Raw genomic sequence first — 24,110 nt, forward strand, 5'->3', positions numbered from 1 at the left:
GTTTACACCTATTGCCATTTCTAGCCACTGGGAGACCATAGGCAGGCTGGGGCAACACATGTTAATGTTAAAATCCCTCATAAGGTGAAATTTTCATGCCACGGGACCTTTAAGCAATATCACACTTGAGTTTGTGTTGTTGTACTGAATATCAACATGGCTGTGATTCGGTTGTAGGCACGAGGCATACTTTGTGCATAACCGTAATAAGTAGTGTTGATGAAATGTTTGATACTTTTGATACCAGTTTTATAAAATCCATTTTAACAACAAAAATACAATATGCTACATTACTCATATGTTGAGGTTGTATGCCCGTTATCTACCAGGTGAAATATCAACACAGATTTTGGTACCTCAATACGGTGCCATTTAAATGTCTGCGTTGCTCTCTTATGCTCCAAAACAGACATTAGAGGCAACAGTAACATCGCTGCATGTCACGCTAGTAAACACTTCGAACACGTTACACAGCAGGTAACGTTAACGTTAGCTACACTAGTAACTGGATTAACAAGGCTGAAATGCTAAAAACTGTCTGCCGCTAAAGCTACCAGCCAGGGCTCCGGGCTAACTTTTTTGCCTTGGTTGCACTGGTGCACCTAACTTTTTTATTTACGTGCACCAGCACAAAATTTAAGTGCAATCAAATCTTTCCTTGCGTTGCCGTTAACACCCCAATTTCAAGAACACCTGTCCATCATGCTCCATATATTACGTAAATTATTTCAAACAAGAATGAGGTGTAGGTAAATACATTTTTTTTAATTTGAAGCACAATTATATTGTATATAAAAATAAAAATACTTAAAAAAATAAATAAAAGGGTTTAAAGTGCTTTACTGAGCTACAAAACTATCACTTTTAAGGAAAATAGAAAGTGCTACTGTTTAAAAGTATGTCCCTGAACTGAGACCTAACATTTCATGAATCAAAGTCTTATAGCTGGTCCCCCTTTGCTGTCGCATGCCCTTCACATGGCCAACCCCTGTAATTTGGCCTTCTTCCCTTTTGGCCTTGGATAAACCAGCTTGCCACACTCTCTAGCATCAAATCCTCAAAATTCCCTTAGCCCACGAATGTTCAGTTTTAAGTCAGCAGCCACTTTTCACAAGCTCTTTTATTAAACAGATTGGGATTTAAATAAAATGCACAGACAGGGTTTTGTTCCCTGTTTGAAAATATACAGCTGCAACACATGAAAATTATCTGAAATTAATAGCCTAGGATATATTTAAAAAATATAATATACATATATCTCTTTGAGAAAGCTCCTTCACTTGTTTTCAACAACAATAACAGACTGATTAAAAGAGATGGGGAGCGAGGGAGAGTGCGATGGACTGAAGCGTATGCTAGCCTACTCACAGAGTGACGGCTGACTCATTATGGATGGGTCCAGCACAGGTCGAATGGTGGCTCAGCAGAGTAACACACATGAAATGTTTGTAACACTGCGCTGCATTTTTATGAACTATGATATCGCCCAGGTCCAGCAGGCCCCGTCCCACACGTTAGTACTCAACGACCTGAAGGTAGTTGCATTCAGTAACTTATTCTGTTTTTTGCTGTGGCGGCCGCAATAGCAGAAAGTTACCAGCCGTAACACTGGTACAAATACAGGTTTGCCTCTCATGCATAAAAATGAACGGAATGACGCATTTAAAATGTTGCTCAATCACACAAATTTAATCGTGGAAAGCCGTGATTGTGAAAATTCAATCAATTGTGCAGCCCTACTGTGGACGCCTGTCTGTAAATAATGTTGGGGGGGGAAACTATTGGCAAACGCAGCAGCCAATACAATAATGCCAATACACGTAAAAACGCAAATATCAGCTCAATTTGTTGGCTGGCCAATTAAATCGGTCTATCTCCATATCAGACCCGTGTTAGACCCTTCTTTTGTCAGTTCAAACCAAGCCAGTCAACACGGGTTAATGCCTGGTCATGACATTTCAGATACGACCTGGATTACAACCAGGGAGTGATTGAAATGGGTTGGAATGTTACATGTCCTTGCCTATTCAGGTGACAGCTGACCTGGTTGTTAACAACTCTCTTCTTGTGCAATTCACATTGAAATCGACCTGCCTCCAAACCATGTCTGACGGAGTCTGTCAATGCTGGTTAACCCTTTCAAACACAAAGTCAACCCTGGTTGAGCCCTTGGTGTGAATGGGACCAGTGAAATAGGAGTCTGCTTGGTGGCGTGTGTGATTCTGATAAGTTAACAGCTTGATCAGACAGCTGTTGCTTGCTCTCTGTAGCCTGCTCTCCTGACTGTATTCAGCTTGGTCTTCTTAACGAACTAAAAGTCAGTGTTTATACATATGTTTATATATTGTTAGCGTTGGCCTCGTTTTTTAGCAGGGTGCTGGACCCGGTGGCTCACGATACAACAGTCATATGAGCCAGACCTGGAGGTTTGCCCTGAAGTGTTCAGGCTTCTGTCCTTCCCTTATCTATCTATAATTTAACCTAAATGTGGAAACGTAAATATGTTAATCTTTTCAGTGCAAAGTCTGTTACAATTTGAGATAGACTAGCAACCCTTATTTATTTTTTTATTTTTATTTAACCTTTATTTAACCAGGAAAATCCCATTGAGATTACTAATCTCTTTTTCAAGGGAGTCCTGGCCAAGACAGCGGCACAGATCACAACAAAAATTCCATACATTACAGACAATTTCATAACAATTTCCTAAAAACTATTTAAAACATTTACAGACCATAGATTTAATTTCCAAACCTTTGAGCAATAGTTTAAACTGACCGATTGCAACCACTTCCTTCAATTTCCAGAACTTTTGTAAATTGTTCCACGTTGTGGGGGCAGAATAGTGAAATGCCATCTTACCAACTTCTGTGCGGACACTTGGTACAGACAGTAGCAGTAAGTCTTGTGAGCGTAAAGAATACAGTCTATAATGTAATTAATACAGTCTATAATGTAATTAATGTAGTTATCAGAACACTTGTAATGCGGAGTGTATATATACATGTATAGTTAAAAGTCCCTGTTATGTTATACTGTATATCATCACTCAGGGAATGCCTCTTGTCCAACCATCCTGGATTGTTGATGTCATGGACAATGGTGAGGGCATGGCATATGATTGCTGCTTCATTAAGATCTGTGATGTTGGGTGTAAGGGAGTGAATTATTTTTAAGGCAACGTGTGATCTTGATGAGTTTGATTTTGTTAGAAATGTTGAACACGTTGGGGAAACATAGGGAACAGTACAGCAGAATGGGTTGGATCATGTGTTTGTAAAGTGATGGGAGGTGTGGGTAAACCAAAAGTAAACTGAGTTTACCAATGACATATAATCTTTGTAAGATTGTTGATGGATATCGGTGACGTGTTGAACAAAACTGAGATTGTTGTCTAAAGTGAGTCCAAGGCATTTGAATTTGTTGAGCTGTTTTACTGCCTTTTTCTGGATGGAGATGGGAAGCAGTCCACTGTTTGGTGCGTTAAAGACAAGTTCTTTTTTTCCCTCTATGTTCAGATGGAGGTAGTTGTCAGTGCACCACTGTGTGAAATAAGAAATGGAGTGTTGATAGGCTGTAATGCAGTTGTTGTCACTGAGTCAACTAGAGCTGGGCAACATGGAGATAATCAAATATTACGATATTTTTGACCAAATACATTGATGTCGATATTGTAGGGTTGACTATTGGTGCTCTCACAAACTATTTACATATGAGATTTGTGATAAATTAATCATCAGTACCCTGGATATAATATCTAAGTGGGTAGAGGCAAAAAATAGAACTGCTAGAACAGTCTGGTAAGTTCAGAAAGTTACATCACTTTACTGTAGTGCAGCCTTTAAAACCAGTAAAAGACACCATCTGTGCCATATTACTATATCCAAAATTGAAGACAATATCTAGTCTCGTAAATCAATGTCAATATAGATGTATTGCCCACTCCTACAGTAGACCCGGTATAAGAGTATTATCTGAATATGCATAGAATGTTGTGAGGGGCTGATGCAGTAGTAGTAGCAGGGTGTAGAGAAAGGGACTGAGAATCAAGCCCTGAGGGGCTCCGGTGTTCATGGTTGGTGAAGGTGAGGTTCCAAAACCTATCTTTCCAAAATGGGAGTGGTAGTTAACAGCATCATCCATAGCTTTTCATGGACAACCTTAATAAAATATATCCATGGGGATAGCTGGCTAGTCCATTAGCTAGCTTGCTTGCTCCACCATGTTTTAATGCTACATTGTTTTGTGAATGTTTTTGCCGAACAGCGGCAGTGCTGGCTCCAGAGACGGATAAGCTAGCTAGCTTGCTAACGAGCCAGCCCTAATGTTAGCCTATCCATCTTTGGAAGAGCAACTGCCCACAGCTCTCCTCACAGCAAAGTAGTCTGCCAGCGCCGGGGAGACCGGTGGGAGAGCTAGGTATAGAAAATGTAACTACAACATCCATGTTAAACCGATGGGAGCACCGGCAGTTTACACAAAATAGCTGTCATATTTCAACAAGTCCAACTAGGGGACTATCACAAATTTCTCATGTTGAGATCTCAATTACTATTTTATTCCCTACTAGTTTTACCTCCCCACGGTACCTGCCAGCCATCTAAAATTGTGTTAGTCTCAGTCGAGAGTTAAATATCCCATGGTCTAAATGCTGTTTTCAGAAAATTTCTTTAGTGTTGATTACAGGCGAAATTCAGTATCACATAGTCTGAATTATATTTATAGAACTACCTGTCACCGCAAAGGATTGCTTCTGGGGTAAAACTGGAATATATTGCATGTTTTTAGATTATTTTTTTTTTAATTGCCTTTAGTAAATAATGTGGTTAATGTTATATCACTCAGCATTACAATTTGACCAAATTGACCTTGTTTTGATTTTACTTTTAAAGTTTTAAGTCTTTGGTGGTCAGTTGCTGCTAGACAGCAGTCATGCTCTCTCTGGAGTTTTTGGATAACGGGGTCTCTCAATAAACATAATCGTGAACTACACAGCATCTGGCCCAGTCTCTCCACACTATATCCCTCAGTTTCTGAAAGCTGTCACATCTCATCAATTATTAATTGGCCACTTCCACTGTAGCAGTTAGATCCTACAAACAAGTTTGTTAGTAACTAGATTTACACCACTGATTAACATGACTTCACATAAAGGATTACGAATTATGCCATCCGGTCCCCAGTCAAAACGCAGCCAGGCTACTAACCCGGGGTTTTACCTGGTCAGAGAAAAGCTGGGATAATAAGTTGTGATAATATTTTACATAGATTGATCATAGATAATCAGTTAAAGTGCATAGTTATTTGTTTGTTAATACACATAAAATTAGGAAATGAAAATGACAGGAGATAATGCTGGGTTCAGAAACCACTTCACTGTTTCCTACTTGGACTCACGAATTCATTCATGAATTCATTCTTATTTGCCAATTCTCTTTTGTGATGTCTGCTGTAATTGATGGTGACAACTTGGAATTTGACATGTTTAGCTTCCTACTAATCTAGGCCTTGGGATATCTACATAAGTACCTGTCAAGTGTGTCTGAAGAACACATTATCAAATGCCCCCAAGTTAAATGTGCGTTACCCTGCACAATACACACACATTACATTAAATCTAAATAAAGTGTAGTCTGTTCATCAAATCTACTTTGTGGTTTCCATCTTGTTGTAATTAAGTAAAGTGAACACTGACACCAAGCACAATTGAAATGTGATGATATCTGGCACTTACTACGTACAATATAAGTAATGTCTCCTGAGGCTTTTCTTTTTTCCTGTATTTCAGGGAGATTTGGTATTATCTGCCTTAACCAGTTGGATGCGGCTTGTTCCAGTCTTTCACTTTTACTGGTGTATCTAGCAAACACATTAAGACTGGGTTAATATTTAGGAAAGCAATAACCTGATTTAGTAAAGCTAATCTGTTATTGTTTGGGTGCATTGAGGGCTGTACTTTTGATGGCTGTAGGGGGAAACAACATCTAATCCTGTTTTTTAAATAAGGTTTGGGGGCGGGGGGGATCCTCAACACAATCCCCATCCAGCTGCTTTTACAACCAATCACTCAAAAGACCCATGCAGCTGGAGCTTACACAAACCGGCTGTGTGCTGCTCAAGCCGGTGTAGACCAGCTCAAACCGGCTTCAACCGGTTTCTAACTCAGCTGGTGGGTGAGGGGAGATTTTATAGATTTATGAGGTGGAGGAGGGGGGACAAAATATCCTGACACATTTTAAAACATTTATGTGAAGTTTAATATTTTGCATTATATTAGACTTTAGAAAATAAGTGGCAAAGTTAATGCGCTGAACTAATCATTTTTTGTGGTGTATGATTATTGCAGTTATTCAACTAATTACATGTACAAAGCCAACTAAAGTGATTAGGAGAAACCGTTCTTGTTTGTCCATGTGATCTAATATTCTAATAAAAATGCCAAGGATGGTGAGATTGAATCTTGGAGATGAGTGCTAAATCAATTAGTCCCCATGAATAGGCAGTGGGTGTCCCACAGTACCAAGAATTTTTAATAACAGGAATTTACCTTAAAGAAAATAAGGAAATAAGCAGAAAGTATGCTGAGGGCCTCTTATTAATCCACTTTTGTTTGGAGCAGGACTATTTTTAACCAAGAGTTAGGGGGGCTTCATAAGAAGTCAGGTAAAAACTTTTAAATGTGCTTGTCTTTTATGGTCACTGCGTCTTTGGCTTTGTTACCACTTTTTATTCAAAGATTAGTCATCAATGAAATATCACTAGCATTGAATGCGTAGCCCAGTATTTGAATTTTGATTTTATTTGCCTTGGTCCTCCCTTATTTTCTGTCTTTTTTTTCTATTTTCAGTAAATGTTATGCGGTGTTCAGTGTGCCACCAGGACTACAAACAGAGTGACATTATTGACAACTACTTTGTCAAAGATACCACAGAGGCCACCAGCACGTCCGATGAAAAGGCTGCACAGGTATGTCAAAACGGTTGACTTTGTAGCAATGATGTTTAGTGCATAATTAGTGTATCTGCATCAATGCTTTGCCTTGCAGGCTTTAGTCCGCTGTGTAGGGCTCTTGGCATAACCTTGGGATTCTGATATTTTATTATTACAGTTTATTTTGAAGAGATGTTCACCCTGTGCCACATGTTTGTCTGGGATTTTACTAAGTACTAGTAAGATATAAGAAGCTTTTTTTTTGATTGCACTGGCTTTTAGTGCCACCAGTAAAAACACACTATCCAACTCTTGATCCATTGCTCCAACATACAATGTGCAATGTTCATTAATGCTCTAAATTTAAATGAACCAACTGATTCTATAAAACCTATGGCTATTTATTTAGTGTCACCATTTGACCACACTTTTTAAAAGATTGTTAATCCCGACCACTTAGTTGTCAAACTAAAAAGTAATAATCGTTCACAAAGTGCAGTGTTGCCCGTGAAGACACAGCTTTAACAATATTAGATCTCAGTGGGCTGCCTGTACGCCATGGAGTGCTATTTGGTTTAAATATTGCAATAAAACTGTGTGTAGTGTGTCGACACTCAAGTAAACCAATGGTTTAGGCTTTAAGGCCAGACACGGCAGGACAAAATTGTCTTTCATGCCCTGGTCAATTTAGAGATTTTGGGCTAATTTGCTTCCATAAGAGGTTTTCTTTCAGACCAGTTGAAAGAAAACAACCAAAAGGATTTGATTAGATATTGTGTTTTTAAATTGTGGATTCCAAATAAAAATATATAGAAATTTATCTCTACTTGAGTAGCACTTGCATACACCAAACTTTCCAGTTTAATTCATATCTATATTCAGAAGGAAGAGTTTGTTCATGTTTAATTTATAGCCTGATTTATAGAACATTGTATTTACATTTTTTATGGCTGTTAGATAATGTCTCATTTGCATATTTAAACATGCAATTTCAAAAAACGCACAACATATGAAATATAATTGTCTCAATGAAAGTAATCAACTGAGGAAGTTTCATGGTGACATCTATTAATTAAATTAGCTTTTTTTACCCTATTCACCCGGAGTGTGTTATTATACCAGAATGGGTTCTCTAAAAACAATAGGTACAACTATCACTGAACATCTAGTGTTAATAAGTTAGCACTTTGACACCTGACATTTTTCTTTAGCCTCAAAAGGTTCTACATTGTCCCAAAGCTTGTGTTATTAAAGTAATGTGTTCATATTAAGGCAACACAACTTAATGATCTGAGCACACATGTATAGGGTTAGGGTTATTCAGACTATAAGCCAAGTTATTTCATATGCTTATTCCTGTGATCTTCTCAAGGTGTGCACAAGCTGCGAGGACAATGCAGGAACCATAGGCTTTTGTGTAGAGTGCGGAGAATGGCTGTGTAAGACATGCGTGGAGGCCCACCAAAGGGTCAAAATTACCAAGGACCACAAGATCCACACAAAGGAGGATGCTGACGCTGCCTCTGGTAAGATGGCTGACCCTCACCTTGAAAGGCTGACCAATGCTTATCGAAGCTTAAAACTGCAAAAGCCTAAATAATACTGACCCCAGTTGCAGCACATTGAATGTGGTGATGCTGATAGGCTGTTGCCATAGTAACAGTGCTGCAGTGTCTGACTGTTTAGATGGTACCTCTAGCGGGGGGACCATACACCCTGAAGCTCTAGCCAGAGTTTTCTGAGACCTTTTGTGTCTGTTTATAAACCTAAATTGTCTTTTTTTGCTGTCTATTTTTGTCTTTCTTCTTTCACTGGTTTTTATGATTAAGTTGCCTCTCAATTGAGTTCTGTTGTTCCAATTAAGTATCAGTGGTGTCTTTTCTCATGTGTCTATAGAGTCTGTTGGTACGCCCGGACAGAGGCCTGTTTTCTGTCCCATCCACAAGCAGGAGCCACTGAAGCTTTTCTGTGAGACCTGTGACACTTTGACCTGTAGAGACTGTCAGCTGCTGGAGCACAAGGAGCACAGGTCCACACGTCTAACACATTCCACACATCTATTTTATTACTTATGATCTGTCGTTCTCCTGTCTATAAGCTCCTTTAACTGGTATGGTGCCAGTAGCTGGTAAGATTTGTAGTTGATTGCCAACACTGCAGGCAGCCAATAGTTTTGGTTAATTTCAGTACATTATGAAAATCAGTTGACATTGTCATTCACATTTATTTGTGTAGCTTAATTTTAATGCATGTCTCAATAGGCTTCATAGCTCACATTGATCCTAAACGGTGGTCATCTGTGCTGTCCGGTTATAGATTGAAAGCATCAATTTTTTCGCCAAAAATACAGTTAATATATTTTTATTAAATTGCTTCAAAGTCTTCACTTCATATATTATGAGATTGGACAAACAGACTTGGATGTAAACCTCAACTTGACTGGTTGAAGGAGGCATAAAATTGCAAGGCAGTAATTCTGGTTTCCCTTGAAACCTAATTTATATTTTGACCACATTTCTTATTTTTAACACGCTTAGCAAACTAAATAGTTTCCCCGTCTACTCACAGGTACCAGTTCCTGGAGGAGGCTTTCCAGAACCAGAAAGGCTTAATTGAGACCAGCGTGGCCAAACTACAGGAAAAGAAAAACTACGTCCATTACTCTGTTTCTCAAGTGCAAAGCAGGTGCGAGTTTTACATCACCCAGCATTCTCTCCAGTGCTGCCAATTGACATAGTTACTGCATGTCAGTACCCATGGCGATCAGCTGAAAAAAAGCAGTCAGCATTTTTACTGGTGACTAGGGTCTGTAAATGAAGTGTTTTTTCATCCAGGTTAAAAGAGCTGAATGAGACACACAAGAAGGTGGAACACGAGATCAAAATTGCAGTATTTACGCTTATTAATGAGATCAACAAAAAGGGGAAATCCTTGCTGCAGCAGTTGGAGGTAAGAAAATATTAATTAAGTCAGTTGACCAGGAATAAGGTACTACAAAATCAGTTAGAAAAGATTATTAGTGAATTGTAATGGATTGGAAACAATAGTTTTTGTAGTATGCATTTAAGCTCATTCTGTGATTGTTGACTTACTCCTTGAGAAATACTTACTTCCATGAAATCCCACCACATAATGAAAATATGGTTTGCAAAAAGCTTCAGCGTAGTTTGTTTGTACTCTATCTTGTATGTATCTGCCCATACAAATATGATATATCCAACAACACATTTTTTACAATTTGTGCTAACGCCTTCTTAAATATTATAGATATTGTATATATCTTCATATTTTGATGTGTTTTGTTACTAAATATGTTGTCATAAACTACGAATTACATAGTTTCCTCTTTCTCCTGCACACTTCCCTAAAACAGCCTTGCTGTGATTTATTTCCCCTTCATAATTTTACTCAGTTCTGTCATAAAATCTGGTTTGTTATAAACTTGACTACTTTCTTATTTGCTTTATTTTTTTAAAAAGGTTTTTTGATGCATTCTATTATCGACTGCTGTAATAACTCAAGCTCCCCACAGGGATTATTACATTTTAATTTAATCAAATCTAATTATCTATTCCATCTCTATGCATATGCTAACATTTTTTTAATAGCTTGAAGTATTTATTTATCTTTAGAAGCAGTGCTTTAACCAGAATAATCTCACTTTCTGTCTAGACTGTGACCAAGGAACGCAGTATGAGGCTTGTGTCTCAGCATAAGGATACCACCCTGCTGGCTCAACAGATCCATCATGTGCTCAACTTCTGCCAATGGGCCATCACTACTGGCAGCAGCACAGCGCTGCTCTACAGCAAGAGGCTGGTATGTTTCTCACGAGCACCAGATGTTCAGGACTTTTAGATGCTCAAGCCGACAAAACTAAAGTTACATCACAGTCAACATGGCTGGTTTGTAATTTACAAAAAAAGCATTGCATTTAGCATTGGTTGGATCCCCAATTTTTGCTGTAAGTGAAAAGAATTGTTCAATTTTTAGTGTTAAATTCTAATTTTGCAGGACGTTTGAGACATTTGTGACATCATCTTCAGGCATGAACAACAATCGGATGTAGGGTTGTAGCAGTCTAAAGCCGCATTTTGACTGCAGCAACTAAAGAAAATACAAAAAAACAAAAAAAATGGTCTTACCCTCGGAACTGGGAACCTTCTGAGGAACTCGTTGCGTTTTGGCCGCAGGGACTGGGGTCTTAATTTAGTCGGGTCGTTTCTGTGGCCTTTTTACCCCTTCCTGATCAGGGTACTGATTCCTGTACTTTCTGAAAGTACAGGAATATTTGGGTTGGGATTTGCATGGATGACTGAAACACAAAGAGCGTGGCTACTTTAACTTGCTGACCGTTTTATTTAGAAACAAGGAAGTACTCTCATATTGATTTATGAAAATTTTAGGACAAGGGGAGAACAATTTTCTTTTTTTCATAACCGCAAAGTACAAGTAAATTTAGGCTTTGCTGTTGGCTTCCCAACTCAATTAACAAAAAGACAGAAAAAGAAAGATGCACTGAACTGCAGGCAGCAGTTTGGGTGAGCGAAGAGAGAGTGTGAATGAATGGAGTTGTGAATGATAAAAATATATTTATCTGACTGTTTTACAGCGGCTGCTTTCTAAAGCACAAATAAATAACCATCAAACATTCAACAGAAAATATTGGTGAGACAGCTGCTCTTATAGCTTTAGGCTCCTCTGCATTTCATTCATACCTCTGCAGCAGTAAACAAGAAAATAGGCTATTCTAGTATTGATTCATAACCCATTTCTGGCAATGGGAGAACACTTCTCTTTGTTAAAAACAGTAAATTAAGTAACTGGTCAGGCTTTGCTGTTGGCTTCCTGATTCATTTTAAAACACAGAGAGAGACAGAGAGAGACAGAGAGAGACAGACAGAGACAGACCTAAACTAAACTGCCGGCTGCAGGTTTGTCTTTCGGGCAAGCGACACAGAGAGTGCAGCGGTGCTTTGAATTAGAAAAATAAAACATCTTTTCTGATGGTTACTCAACAGTTACAATTTAAAGCACAGTGAGACAAAATCTATTTTGTGGTGGTTTTTTTTAATGAAAGGGGTGGGCACACTGAACTGCAGACAGCACAGTGTGTTTACCGCTGCGACCACCAGCCCTCATCCTGTCATGTTGCTTTCTATGCATCAGCATACTAGTTTGCATAATCTTTCCAGATCTTTAGACTACAAGACAGTCAGCAAATTAGATAATTTTAATTACTTTAGTTTTGGTTCAGAGTAATGCTTCCAAAGGGCATTTTTACAAATGGGCCGTTTGTTGCTTTAATAAAGCCAGGTTCAGTAACTGATAGACATTATTTGCTGTTTGTGTGTGCGCAGATCCTGTTCCAGCTTCGCCAGCTCTTCAAGGCTAGACTGGAGCCAGCCCCCCAGGCCAATGGAGTTGTGCGCTTCTTCTGTGACCCCACCTTCTGGGCCAAAAACGTGGTGAATCTAGGTAAGACCGGCCCATTACCGGAATATGATTATCATCCCCCCTCCGTCAACTTTTCAATGTCTTTTATTATGTTTTATATATTGACTTATTGATTTAGCTTAATCAAGATTAAGAGAGAACAATCTTAATTTGCTATGAATTGGTAATGGCCTTTGCATGCTTATTTTTATGATACTAAACAGTATTGAAAATAAGCAGAAGGCAATTGATTAATGGTCCCTGTTGTTTAAAAAAGAATTAAGGAATGTTTCACACCAGTATAGAGCATGTGTACTTCTTCAAAGCAACACTAGAGAACTTTTTGTAACTTAAAATAATGTTTCCCAAATCGTTTCAGTGGTTCATCAACTCGTAACAGAGTAAACGGCACTTCTGCATTTGCTTTACGCCCCTATACCGACTATAACTGCACTATGCAAGTTTGCCAAATCGGTTAGTGGATCTTTAGTTCCAATGAGACATAAATCAGTGTTGCTTTAAAGTATGCTTCCTGTTATGCCTCTTCTTCTTATTGTAGGTAATTTGGTAATTGAGAAGCCACCCCAACCTGTGCAACCGCCTGGTGTGATGGTAGGAGGGCCCCCTATTTCTCCAGGCCAAGGTCACCATGGCAAACACCCAGGACAGATCAACCTGGCCCAGCTCCGGATGCAGCACATGCAGCAGGCGGCCTACGCACAGCAAAAGCAACAGCATCAGCAACAACAACAACAACAACAGCACCAGCAGCAGATCCAGCAACAGATGCGCATTGCCTCCCAAATGTCCCAGCAGCACGTCAGACAGGCCGGTCCACCAATGGGTCAGCAGCAGGTACGCAAAACATTCACCAGTCAAGGTACCAGTGTGGAAAACAAGTTAATAAATCTGTGCTCCAATTGAACACCATAGTGACTCCCAAAACATTAAAAGCTCATTTAAAATAAAAATCCACCAAACAATTATTGTATTAATTTTGATCACAGTATTAAATCTTTCAAGACCCCCGGAAGCTTTACCACATGGAGGTCTGGCCATACAAGATCAGGAACTTCTTTAACTAGTGCACTGCCCGTTGAAAATGTGCCTGTTTGGAACGGGCACTTACTTGGCCTGTTGTATTGCTGCTTGAAGAATTCATCAAAACCAAATTGTACCCCAAAATGACTTATAGAAGGACCCCAAACCACTTAATTTGCAACTCCACTGTATAGCCTACTACTGACTTACAGTGAAGGCTATTTCTACATCAGAAAAAGACACTGTTCTACTGTATTTACCTGAGAACGCTGCAGATTCAGAATGTAATCACAAAATATCACAATTACAATGTGGAGTAATCAGACATCATGGCAGTGCGCTACCCACCTGGCTTGTTATGAGAGATAATCAGCATATATCTGCGTTCATCAACCACGTGAGTGAGTGAGTGAGTGTGTCTGTGTGTGTACGCGCTGTTGGACCGTTAAAGAATTTAACATTTCAGCAGAGTTGTTCATTTCCACACAGGTTTAGTGGCTTGACGTTTGTGAAGCAGGGGATTTGATTCGTGGGGGTATTTTGGCAACTTAACTAACCCGACCCAGGACGAGTCTGATGAAAACTGATGTATCTGCCCGGTTCAACTCTGAGGTTTTCTCACATTGCACAGTGCTCTGAAGAATAATTTTAAGATTAGGCTACGTTATATTCTGCCAGCAATTTAATACAATAGTTGGAAAAGAAATAAATGTTCTGAAATTCGGGAATTGTTGTTTATTTATTCAAAGTCAAAGACAGTCCAAAGTTGTTCTACTTTACACATTTTTGTGTGTCTGAGGTCTGAGGCTGCTCTCTCTTTGGTCCTCAGGGTGAGAGGGGGCGTGGCCAGCGGCCAATGTGTGCTTCTTTTACCTATATATTTAATGATATATTTTGCATTTCTAATCCAAACAACATCAAACTTGGCACTGCTCTTATTTGTGCCCGTAGCAAGACACCTGTCAAGTTTGATGGTTCGAGAGATAGGCACAGACATACTGACAGACCTTCCTGTAATTTATAGATAGATGTCAAAATTGAATAAATGAACTGCCCTCTTTCTTTAAAGTAGTCTATTCCTTATAATTTTATTTAACAAAAATAACAAATGACATAATGGCCGTCACAGGGAAAAGAAACCCATAGGGATCACTTAATTTGTCCAATTAACAGTGTTTAGATTATATCGCATTCCATCCTGTGAAAGCTGAACACGATAAATTGTTGTAACACGGTTTGCCTGCCTGAAGATTTACCTCCATGTCATCAAAGTGAATGCCGGGATTGTTAGAAAATGTATACATTCTTGTGTACCTCATTACACCTTTAGAACATTGTGAACTGAGCCAGTAGATGGTGAATATGAACCACAAAACAACCATGACAATCAATTAGTTTTATAACAAACGCCTTTACAACAAACGTCAAAAGCCTCAAAATATATGATTTAGTCCTAGCAAATCTTTGCATTTGAGATGCTGTGCCAGTTAATATTTGGAATTTGGAGTTTGTTTTCTGTAGATTGATCAATCTACTTATAATGTCAGCACTAATTATGTTTTATTCCTTTAATTGTATGACACAGAGAATCGCTAGCTGTTTGCATGAATTGCCATGGTTGTGTTTATCCATTGATCTTATTTTCACACAGACTGTGTATATGTATGATTTCTGACAGCCTCCAAGGCTCATCAGTATGCAGCAGATGCCAAGAGGGCCTGGCGGTATGAATGGTGGGCCAGGTCCCCCTTTGTACCCTTCCTCCCATCATATGCGTCTCCCAGGTCCACCGCAGAGCCGAATGCCCACGGCTCAGCCGAGACATAATGGACAGCAGTATCCCGCCATGATGCAACCTCAGCTACAGAGACAGGTCAGTGTAAACACACTTATGTTTTACTGTATGGAATTGGGTACACAGATGCAAATTATTCTTTAAAGTTGGTTAAGAATAGGGTCTTTATTGAGGCCAGTTCATTGTTTTTTGCCAATTGAGGGAACATCATGATGAAAAAACACAAATGGCTCTGTTGTTATCTGGATATTTAAAAAACTCTGAAAGAACTTATTCAAAAATCTGAATCAAACTTGAAAAAACAGTATCGGTCAGCCAATCCTTTTTAGTCTAAAGTCAGGCGGATATTGATGACTGACTAATCGGGAAACCTTTAAATGTACAGTATATGCTTAAAAAGAAGGCTGGTAGCACCGTAGTACTGCTATCCTTGTTAACCTTAAGTTTTGAGTTCAGAGCTGTTTACATCCATGTTAACTATCTTGCAGTCTTCTTTCGTGTCTTTGCCGGCACATTGTAGAATATTTTGGTGTTACTTCCATCTGTTCATGAGTGAAACAGTGGGACACCATTGGTAGAACTGTTTATGGCCTGTGCTTCCTCGTGTGTATGTACGAGAAATAAAACAAGGACCCTTAAGGAAAAAGTAGCAAATTGCCTGCCAGTTTCAAAATTTAAAAAGCATAGTCCAATTCACATTTAGTTTTAATATAATTATGGCAGGGTTATACTTGGAAGTGCACTGAAAACTTTTTGCTTTGATTTTTTTTTGGCAGTAATAGTGTATTTTCAAACATGGATATAAAAATGTTATCAAATTATTTCATTTAAATACTAGCGTACCTGAACGCCCATATCCAAGATGCAGATGAGCTTATTAGTAGTAGTTATAATAAAAAAAAAGTAAGTTGTTTTGCATGAATTTTCAAAGAAGGGTATTATTCAGTCCTGCTTCACACTGTCTTACCAATGTAAAATACATATAAAGCTGATTACTTGCTCAAGTCAAATAACGTGTACAGTATTAAAAAAATTGTACTGCCTGCATGTTGGATTGGGTAAGAGAAACCTCCACTATATCCAGCCCCTTTTTCTTTGTGTCTAGATGTCTATAGAATCTGAGATGAGCCACCAAAGGTTTCGTTTCTTACTACAATCAGGGGTTTGGCACCTTTTTCCTACTTTGTTGTTTGTGTCTTGTGCAGCATGTGTCACTCAAGTGCATGATCGTGCAACCATGTTTTTTTTAACCACAAATTCTTCTCTGATAAAACACTGAATGACCTACGTCATTGTTCTTGTTGTTCCTCCTTTCTTCTTTTCTTCCTTTCTTTTTTCTTTCTTCTTTCCGGTCATTATCCTGCATATCCTCCTTTCTATGGTTTTCTTTTCCTTTATCCCTCCTCCCTCTCTCTTTTTCTATGCAGCATTCCAACCCAGGGCATGCTGGCCCTTTCCCGGTGGCTTCCCTCCATAATGCCAACCCCACGAGTCCCACCAGTGCCAGTATGGCAGGTGCCCATGCTCACCGTGGCCCTGCCAGCCCCATCATAGGTCCTATTGAGCTCATCCCCTCCGTCACCAATCCTGAGAACCTGCCCTGCCTACCTGAGATCCCACCCATTCAGGTAAGCACATTATTACCATGTTTTTGTTGTTTGGGACACTTTTAGATTTTTGTCAGACTTATTCATTTTCAAATTAAAAATGAAATATCACATATTTAGCATAATGATAAACATTAACACACATTTTGATACCAAGCTACATGTATAAAATGTGCTGTAAACTGGGAAATGTTTGAAGAAGCACAACTACAAAGTCTACAGTAATGTGCTGCATGAGGACAAACAAAAACGTTTGTCTGTTGGCCGGTGTTAAAGCTCCTGGTAAATATATTCCTTTAAGAAAATCTATTGGCCTCTTGAGTAACTTAATTCTCAGTTGATATTTTCCCTACCTCTGTGCTTGTTTAGCTGGAGGATGCAGGTTCAAGCAATCTTGGACACCTCCTGTCTCGCTACATCACAGCCAGCACGCAGCATCACCTCGGCTCAGTGGACATGAATCCCTCACCTGGACTGTCCACACACTCTCCTGGATCTTCAGGTACCCTCACGTTCAGGGAGATTCCCATTCACATCTGACAGACATCTGTTAAGGGCTATTTTAATGCTTTATTTCCTGCTTTCTAAAGTTGTCCTAATCACATACTTCAGTGGTAGGGCCTAATGTTACCAAGATTAGTCATTGGCTCTAATTGTCAAATTCTGCCAAATAATCAAATGTGACATTTTACACACGTTATACATTGGAATAACTAGGTTTAATGTATAAGCCATTTCAATTTAATTTCCACAAAATTACACTATGTCATTTCCATGTTATAAAATGATGTCGTAAAATATTGGCAGTGTTGCTCATCCCTTCATCACATCCTATATTCCCTTCCTAGATACTGTGTACATTTACTATCATGTACTGCTGCTTCATCATCATCACCTGTTTCTTGTCTCATTTCTGTCTGCAGGTCTGTCGAATGCCCACACACCAGCACGACCTTCTAGCACGTCCAGCACAGGCAGCAGAGGCAGGTAAGAACATATGACAGTGCTTTAGTAGCAAAACACCTTTTTTTTAAATGTCTTTAAAAAAGCCCAGGTTAACTGATTCAATAAAGTAGGCTCAACAAAAATTTTATTCTTGCAGTTACACTGCTAAGAATGATTTGGTGGGAGTGACACAATTGGAGTGAGCACAATTTAGGAACAAGACTTGCTCAAGTTGTAGGCATTTAGAAACAGCAGGAGCCAGCATTCTAACAGGAACAGGATGGTGATGAGGTGCCACATAATCCTGTCTATGTTGCAGCTTAAACCAGACTCTTGAAAATCAGCAGCTGTGTCAAGAACAGAAGGTGGATGTGGAAGTATAAAACTTCTTGTCTCACACTAGAAATGTCTTTAGTTAACACTCACTGCAGCCTTTCCCTAACCTTAAGAAAGAAGTTTCAGTTGCCTAACTTAAACCCCAATACTTGTTTTTTTGTCACACAAGAAGTCACAAAACCCCCTTTTAAAAATGTGTTGGCTTAGTTTTGCCTTGCTTTACTTACTTGGTTAAGCACTAATGGGCCAAATGAAACGAGCACACTGTATTTTTGTCCTGTTGTCATCATAGGGACAGTTATGATCCCTGTGCAATCTGTTACCTTAACAAGTAGAGTCTTAATTAGTAGTTAATTGGTTTGAAATTGTTGACGCAATTGTTTGAATTCATTAATAGTTTCTGCATGTGTTGTTTTTGTTTGTGTTTAAGCTGTAACTCTGCGGGGAAGGCGGGGCCAGGAGGTGGAGCATCGGTGGAGCAGGTGAAGGTGAAGAAGGAGCCTGGTACAGACGACAGCTATGGCTGTCCAGGTTCTTCTCTGAAGACGGAGCGGGGCAAAGATGCCGGAAGGAGTGCCTGCATGGTATGATTTCTGACAGAATCCATCTACGTCTTTGCCTTTGACATACTCAGACATTCGCTCCTTATTAATGGGAAATGCATAAAAGATTATACATGTGCTCGGACAGTATTGTAAGATATATGAAAATAAGACAATTGTTAAGAATGTCCTTGTACTGTCTTAAAATTGGTTGTTTTTCTGTGCGTTTTACCCCCAGATGAGCAGTCCGGAGAACAGTCCCCTTCCTGTCTTGGGAGTCGTAACTGCTGGCCAAGATGCTCTCAAGGCTTTAGGGGAGCACATCAAAACAGAACCCCAATCTGAGACACCCTGTTCTGGACTAAATGGCTCCAATGCCGCCACCTCCTGTTCTTTCACTACCGCTATGACCACCACTACCTCGTTATCCTCCGAGAACAGCAGCAACACGGCGGGCACTCCACTTACTAATGGAAACTCAGACAAGGGGACAGAGACCAAAGGGGAAGGGGTGTCTGCTGGAACAGGCAATTCTGGTGGGAAAGAGGACGACCCCAATGAAGACTGGTGTGCTGTTTGTATCAACGGTGGTGATCTGCTGTGCTGTGACCGCTGCCCCAAAGTGTTCCACATGAAATGCCATGTACCCACCATAAAAATCTTCCCAACGTAAGTGATCAGTATAGATTTTTTTTTTGGTGTGTTTGGTGTTTAACTGTTGTGTTACCAGAGTTAATAAAGAAAACAGAAAAAAAGACTTGCAGAGTGTCTGAGATGCAACACCAACACCAGAACATGTTTTAGACATTGACAAAGTTGGTACCTGTCTGGTTTGTAGGCCCATACTAGTGGACAAATATGTCAGTCTAAACCTAATGTCTAAGTACACTACTCAAAACATTTGTCTTTGGCTGCTGTTAATTGACCATGCAGATGAAAGATAATGTTAACACAATGTCCTCTGTGTGATTTTTGTGTCTCAGGGGTGACTTTCTCTGCACATTTTGCCGGAGTCTAACCACCCCAGAGATAGAATACTGTGATGACAGCAACAAAATCAAAAGAGAACAGGGCCTGAGTCCTGAGAACCAACGGGTCAGTACAGCCACCACGCCATTTATGGACTCTTTATGATTGGTACAACACAGCTAATATGCTTTTTCCTCTCTCTGCAGAAATGTGAACGCCTCTTGCTGCACATCTTCTGTCATGAGCTCAGTGTGGGCTTCAGGGAGCCTGTTCCTAGCTCTGTAAGTAGCTTGACATGACTTGCACACACACACCCACACATACAGTTCAAACTGTTTCGCTACCTGATGGCACAGGTCCTTTATATTCTGTCCTGTTCCCATTTTTTTGTTGACAAACAAACAGATTGCACAAACTCACCAAGGTGGTTGAAGTTGACAGGGTTGCCACTTGGAATTACAAAGAAATAAATATTCTTGTGAAAACAAGTAACTTTTGGTTAAAATTCCAATATACTTTTACCCCTTTTGCAAACTAAAACCTTTTTGAAATGCAATGAAAACATCTGTTGGCACCTTTTTACCTGGCTTTGGAGTTGTCTCATTTCTATTTTGGTTTATCTGCCAAACTGCAAGCCATATTGTCCTCCACCTCTCATGTTTAAAGCAAAGAGCAACTTTTTGACATCCTCTGAAATAGAGACGTTGTCTAATCCAGTTTTGTTCAACTAGGTGCCAAACTACTACAAGATTATCAAGCACCCCATGGATTTGAAGAAGGTTAAGAAGAGGTTGCAGTTACGGAGCTCCCAGTACTACAAATCCATCCAGGAGTTTGTGTCCGATATGCGCCTGGTCTTCACAAACTGTGCAAATTACAATGAGGTGAGCAGCATGAGTCTTGCGCCTGCTTTGGGGAATGGCGTGTGTGTGTGAGTGTGAGTGTGCATGCATGCAGACAATGGGTAAGAGTAATATAAGTTGAAGTTGAAATTGCCACTAGCTACTTAAATAGCTTAGATAGAATTATTTGACACTTTTTATGTCCAAAAGATAATTATTATATAATATTACAATATTTATATAATACATGTATTGTATATAATACAATATAATTCCTTTGCAAAAACGCAAGTAAACAATAAAATGAATAGATCCAGAAGGACCCCTTACAAGATAGATAACATACACCCCTTATGCATGTCACTTTGGAATAATTATTATAGTCTTAGTTATGTGAAAGAACAACACGTATTAGAAATATATTAAACATGCATTAAAATATTTGCACCATCTCAACATAGAATACCCACCATAACACTATACACGTTTAGATTGAAACGTCTACTTGTACATAGATTTTATATCATGATCACGGACGTATATTAAAGAATCAATGAATAAAACAATTTGTATATAAATACCAGGTATTGTATATCACCTCAATATATTAGTCTAACCTTGGCATTGGAAAATGAGGTGGGAAGGGGTGCTATAGCCTGCAGTGTGCATACAGTTTTATACACCTACTAACACTGGCTGTTGGAGGGGGGGAGAGGAGAGGCGTCTCTCTTCACACTGGCTGCAGGAACATTGTTTGAACTCTTTTAACATTGTCTGCATCACAATAATAAATCACAAGTTTGGTTTTTATTAGATCACTGTGGTCATATTCTTCTATGGTGAAATTATTTATTTAAATGTATATTGAATCTGTTTATTTTGTGTGATTATTTGGTGTGGGTATCGGTTTAATTGTTTATGATCTCATGTACCCTCTGTGTGTGTGATAAAGACTCTTGGAGAGAGTCAACTTGACAAATCTACTATAAAGTATACTGTATATGATCCTGTATTACACTTTCCAACCACACGAGGGAGCTTCTATTTTTATCAAGAAGTGAAAAATGTCTGGAATAACAACCCAGACTACCCTAGGACATCACTTCATTTGGCTAATGTTAAGCTCAAAGGCTCTGAGCTGCAGGACAACCTCGCATTACGTGCACTATTATTATAAAACCAAAATTAACAGCAAGCAGGGTTCTCACTTAAGAAGGATGTTTTGTAATGCTAGATACATCTAGTGTCATTTTCGTTTGCATGACTTATGAATACAAATAAAGACATTTTAAGCAGATGGACATCACTTTAATTAGTAAGTCATCAGTTAGTGGCTATTCAGATTACATAGGTCCACACCCATGGCAACACATGCAGTATAAAGGGCTAGATTTTCAAGATAGATTGAAGCTCATTTCATGGTTACATTTTCAGAGCTGGAGTCTTTTAAAACCTGACCTGTCAGACAATTTTTATTACAACTAATTGTAATTATAAATTTGTGTCGTTGAAAAATCAGTTTCTCTTTAATAACAGAAGCTTTCTTTAGATATTTCTTCAAACATTTGGATGAGATAAGGCTCTGTTGTGCAATTAGTTATCTTTGGTAGGTAATTTGTTTTAATGAGAACCTGTGTACACAGATGCATATACAAACAACAAAAATCTAAGATTTCTAGGTATGTCAATTGGAAAAAGTGCTGATCCACTAATACCAATAAAATATAGAATATCAAGCAAGAAAGGCTTTCCTGCTGAACCCTGTCCCTGTCAGGAAGAATCTGCCTATAAACCAATAAATACTTAAAAAAAAAAAAGACTATCAGATGTTATGAAGGAAAGCTTTGGAGACCAGCAGTACTTAAAGCACAGGTTAATTGAAGCTTTTGATGTTTATGAATACTTTTTTTCAATAATATTGTGTTTTCAGTGGGCTACAGCTTCTTAATCAATTGATTAATCAACGTCTGTGATTACATCAGTTGAAAGACAACATTGTTAAAACATACTACCAACATATAAAACCTTAGGTAATGCATTTTACGATTTGTTAAAATATTCGAACAAACATCAAAGACAGAACTGACATTTGGTAAAACCAGAAATATCTGTAGAAACTGAAGTGCATTGTATGTACACCATATAACTACATAGGTTTATAATCTCAAATCACCACACGCCACCTGTTGTGTAGCCTATGTGACTAAATGGACCTGAGAACACCTAAGAGTGCAGACATTACTTGCTGTTAATTTTCTGCCAACATGGTGATGCACACCTATTTGGCTTGAGCACAGTAGGCTGTTAACAGATATCTGATCTGTTATTATCTAACCTGCTTGTGCTGTGAACTATTTTCTTTCCCCCTGCTGCTTCACTGTGTTTGTTGTAATGTTATTGCCCCTTTTTAGATGTCTCGAATAATCCAGGTTTATGATGAGGAGAAACAGATTAATACGCAGGTAAGCCGTTTCCAATAGAGAACAGATGTCCTGTCTCCTCCCACTGAGGCTCCAAGAAATGTTTTTGCTTTTCATCTGAGCATCTAGAATTCATAAGCAGCACTTTCAAACTATAGATATTATGCATTAAACGGCTAAATAATGGATTACATTTCTTTCCATTGCATTTTAATGAGAGGTGGTAAAAACAGTATGGTAGGTTACAGGTTATTTGGAGGTGTTGTTAAAGTCTAAAAACATCTCCATGTGTTTTTTGTTTGAATTTACTTCTGAAGTCTTTGAAACCAGTCCATTAAGGGGCATGTATACTCATTCAGAACTTCTTTTCAAATAGCTTCGGAAAAATCCTCCTCCACACTTTTCCGATGTCGGATTTGGACGATCTGTGTCCAACCATTTGTGTAACTTTCTGAAACTGACAATGCAACGTTCAGATCCACTTTATGCCATGATTGGCCAGCTGTGTGTGGTCGAACAAGTTGTACAAACCACTTTTCTAGTATAACCCAGTCCATTGTTTTAGGGTGTGACCATATGAACGATTAATTCTACGATGTAACACAACAATTACAAAACACATCTACGTTGTCAGGGGCTGTGCCAACCATAAGTAGTCTCGCGTGCATTCATTCTGCTTTTCAGGTATACTGTATGTACTTATCATTTTCTATTTCAAATGCATATATTTTCACTTTCAGTCTATATTTTTAATATAAAGAACATATGTAAGATAAGAATTAATGGTTATTTGAGAGTATAATGCTATGTGTATACACATGTATTTGTAAATATATTAAAGGGGGACTTAACACTAGGCTGAAAAGCAGTGTTTTGCTGCTCTCGTTGAAAGTTTTACGCCTGTTTCACCTCAGACACTTGTATTTCACTGCAGAAAGGTGGAACAGTAAACTCCTGGAAATCAGCAGATTTTAGGGTGTGTTAAGTTACTCGTCATTGTGAAAGCAAAGTATACATTTACAATATATTTAGAAGTGAAAATGGTGTGTGTGTTCGTGCGTGTGTGTGCGTGTGTGGCACAGGCCAAAAGTTTTGACACACCTTCTCATTCACAGCGTTTACTTTATTTTCATGACTACTTATATTGTAGATTATCACTGAAGAATTATGTACTTAACAAAAAACTATGAAATAACTGAAAACATGTCTTATGTTTTAGTTTCTTCAAAGTAGCCACCCTTTGCTCT

At 38.8% G+C, this 24,110-nt stretch overlaps 1 protein-coding gene across 4 annotated transcripts in view; it reads left to right on the plus strand.

The window, feature by feature from the left end:
* trim33 (tripartite motif containing 33) overlaps positions 1-24,110 on the plus strand; it is a 29,801-nt gene that overhangs the window by 2,686 nt on the left and 3,005 nt on the right. The window contains exons 2-20 of one of the 4 annotated variants that reach the window (XM_032521985.1): positions 6,848-6,966; positions 8,303-8,456; positions 8,827-8,959; positions 9,499-9,615; positions 9,765-9,879; positions 10,603-10,749; positions 12,291-12,408; positions 12,926-13,221; positions 15,086-15,280; positions 16,308-16,364; positions 16,630-16,830; positions 17,179-17,311; positions 17,733-17,796; positions 18,521-18,674; positions 18,871-19,301; positions 19,616-19,727; positions 19,808-19,882; positions 20,333-20,485; positions 22,855-22,905. In XM_032521985.1, the coding sequence (XP_032377876.1) occupies positions 6,848-6,966; positions 8,303-8,456; positions 8,827-8,959; positions 9,499-9,615; positions 9,765-9,879; positions 10,603-10,749; positions 12,291-12,408; positions 12,926-13,221; positions 15,086-15,280; positions 16,308-16,364; positions 16,630-16,830; positions 17,179-17,311; positions 17,733-17,796; positions 18,521-18,674; positions 18,871-19,301; positions 19,616-19,727; positions 19,808-19,882; positions 20,333-20,485; positions 22,855-22,905 (2,825 nt within the window). The remainder of the gene's footprint in view (positions 1-6,847; positions 6,967-8,302; positions 8,457-8,826; positions 8,960-9,498; positions 9,616-9,764; positions 9,880-10,602; positions 10,750-12,290; positions 12,409-12,925; positions 13,222-15,085; positions 15,281-16,307; positions 16,365-16,629; positions 16,831-17,178; positions 17,312-17,732; positions 17,797-18,520; positions 18,675-18,870; positions 19,302-19,615; positions 19,728-19,807; positions 19,883-20,332; positions 20,486-22,854; positions 22,906-24,110) is intronic. The other 3 variants (XM_032521986.1, XM_032521987.1, XM_032521988.1) reach the window with 3 other exon arrangements.

Source organism: Etheostoma spectabile, chromosome 7 (genome assembly GCF_008692095.1).
Source record: "Etheostoma spectabile isolate EspeVRDwgs_2016 chromosome 7, UIUC_Espe_1.0, whole genome shotgun sequence".
NCBI lineage: Eukaryota > Metazoa > Chordata > Actinopteri > Perciformes > Percidae > Etheostoma > Etheostoma spectabile.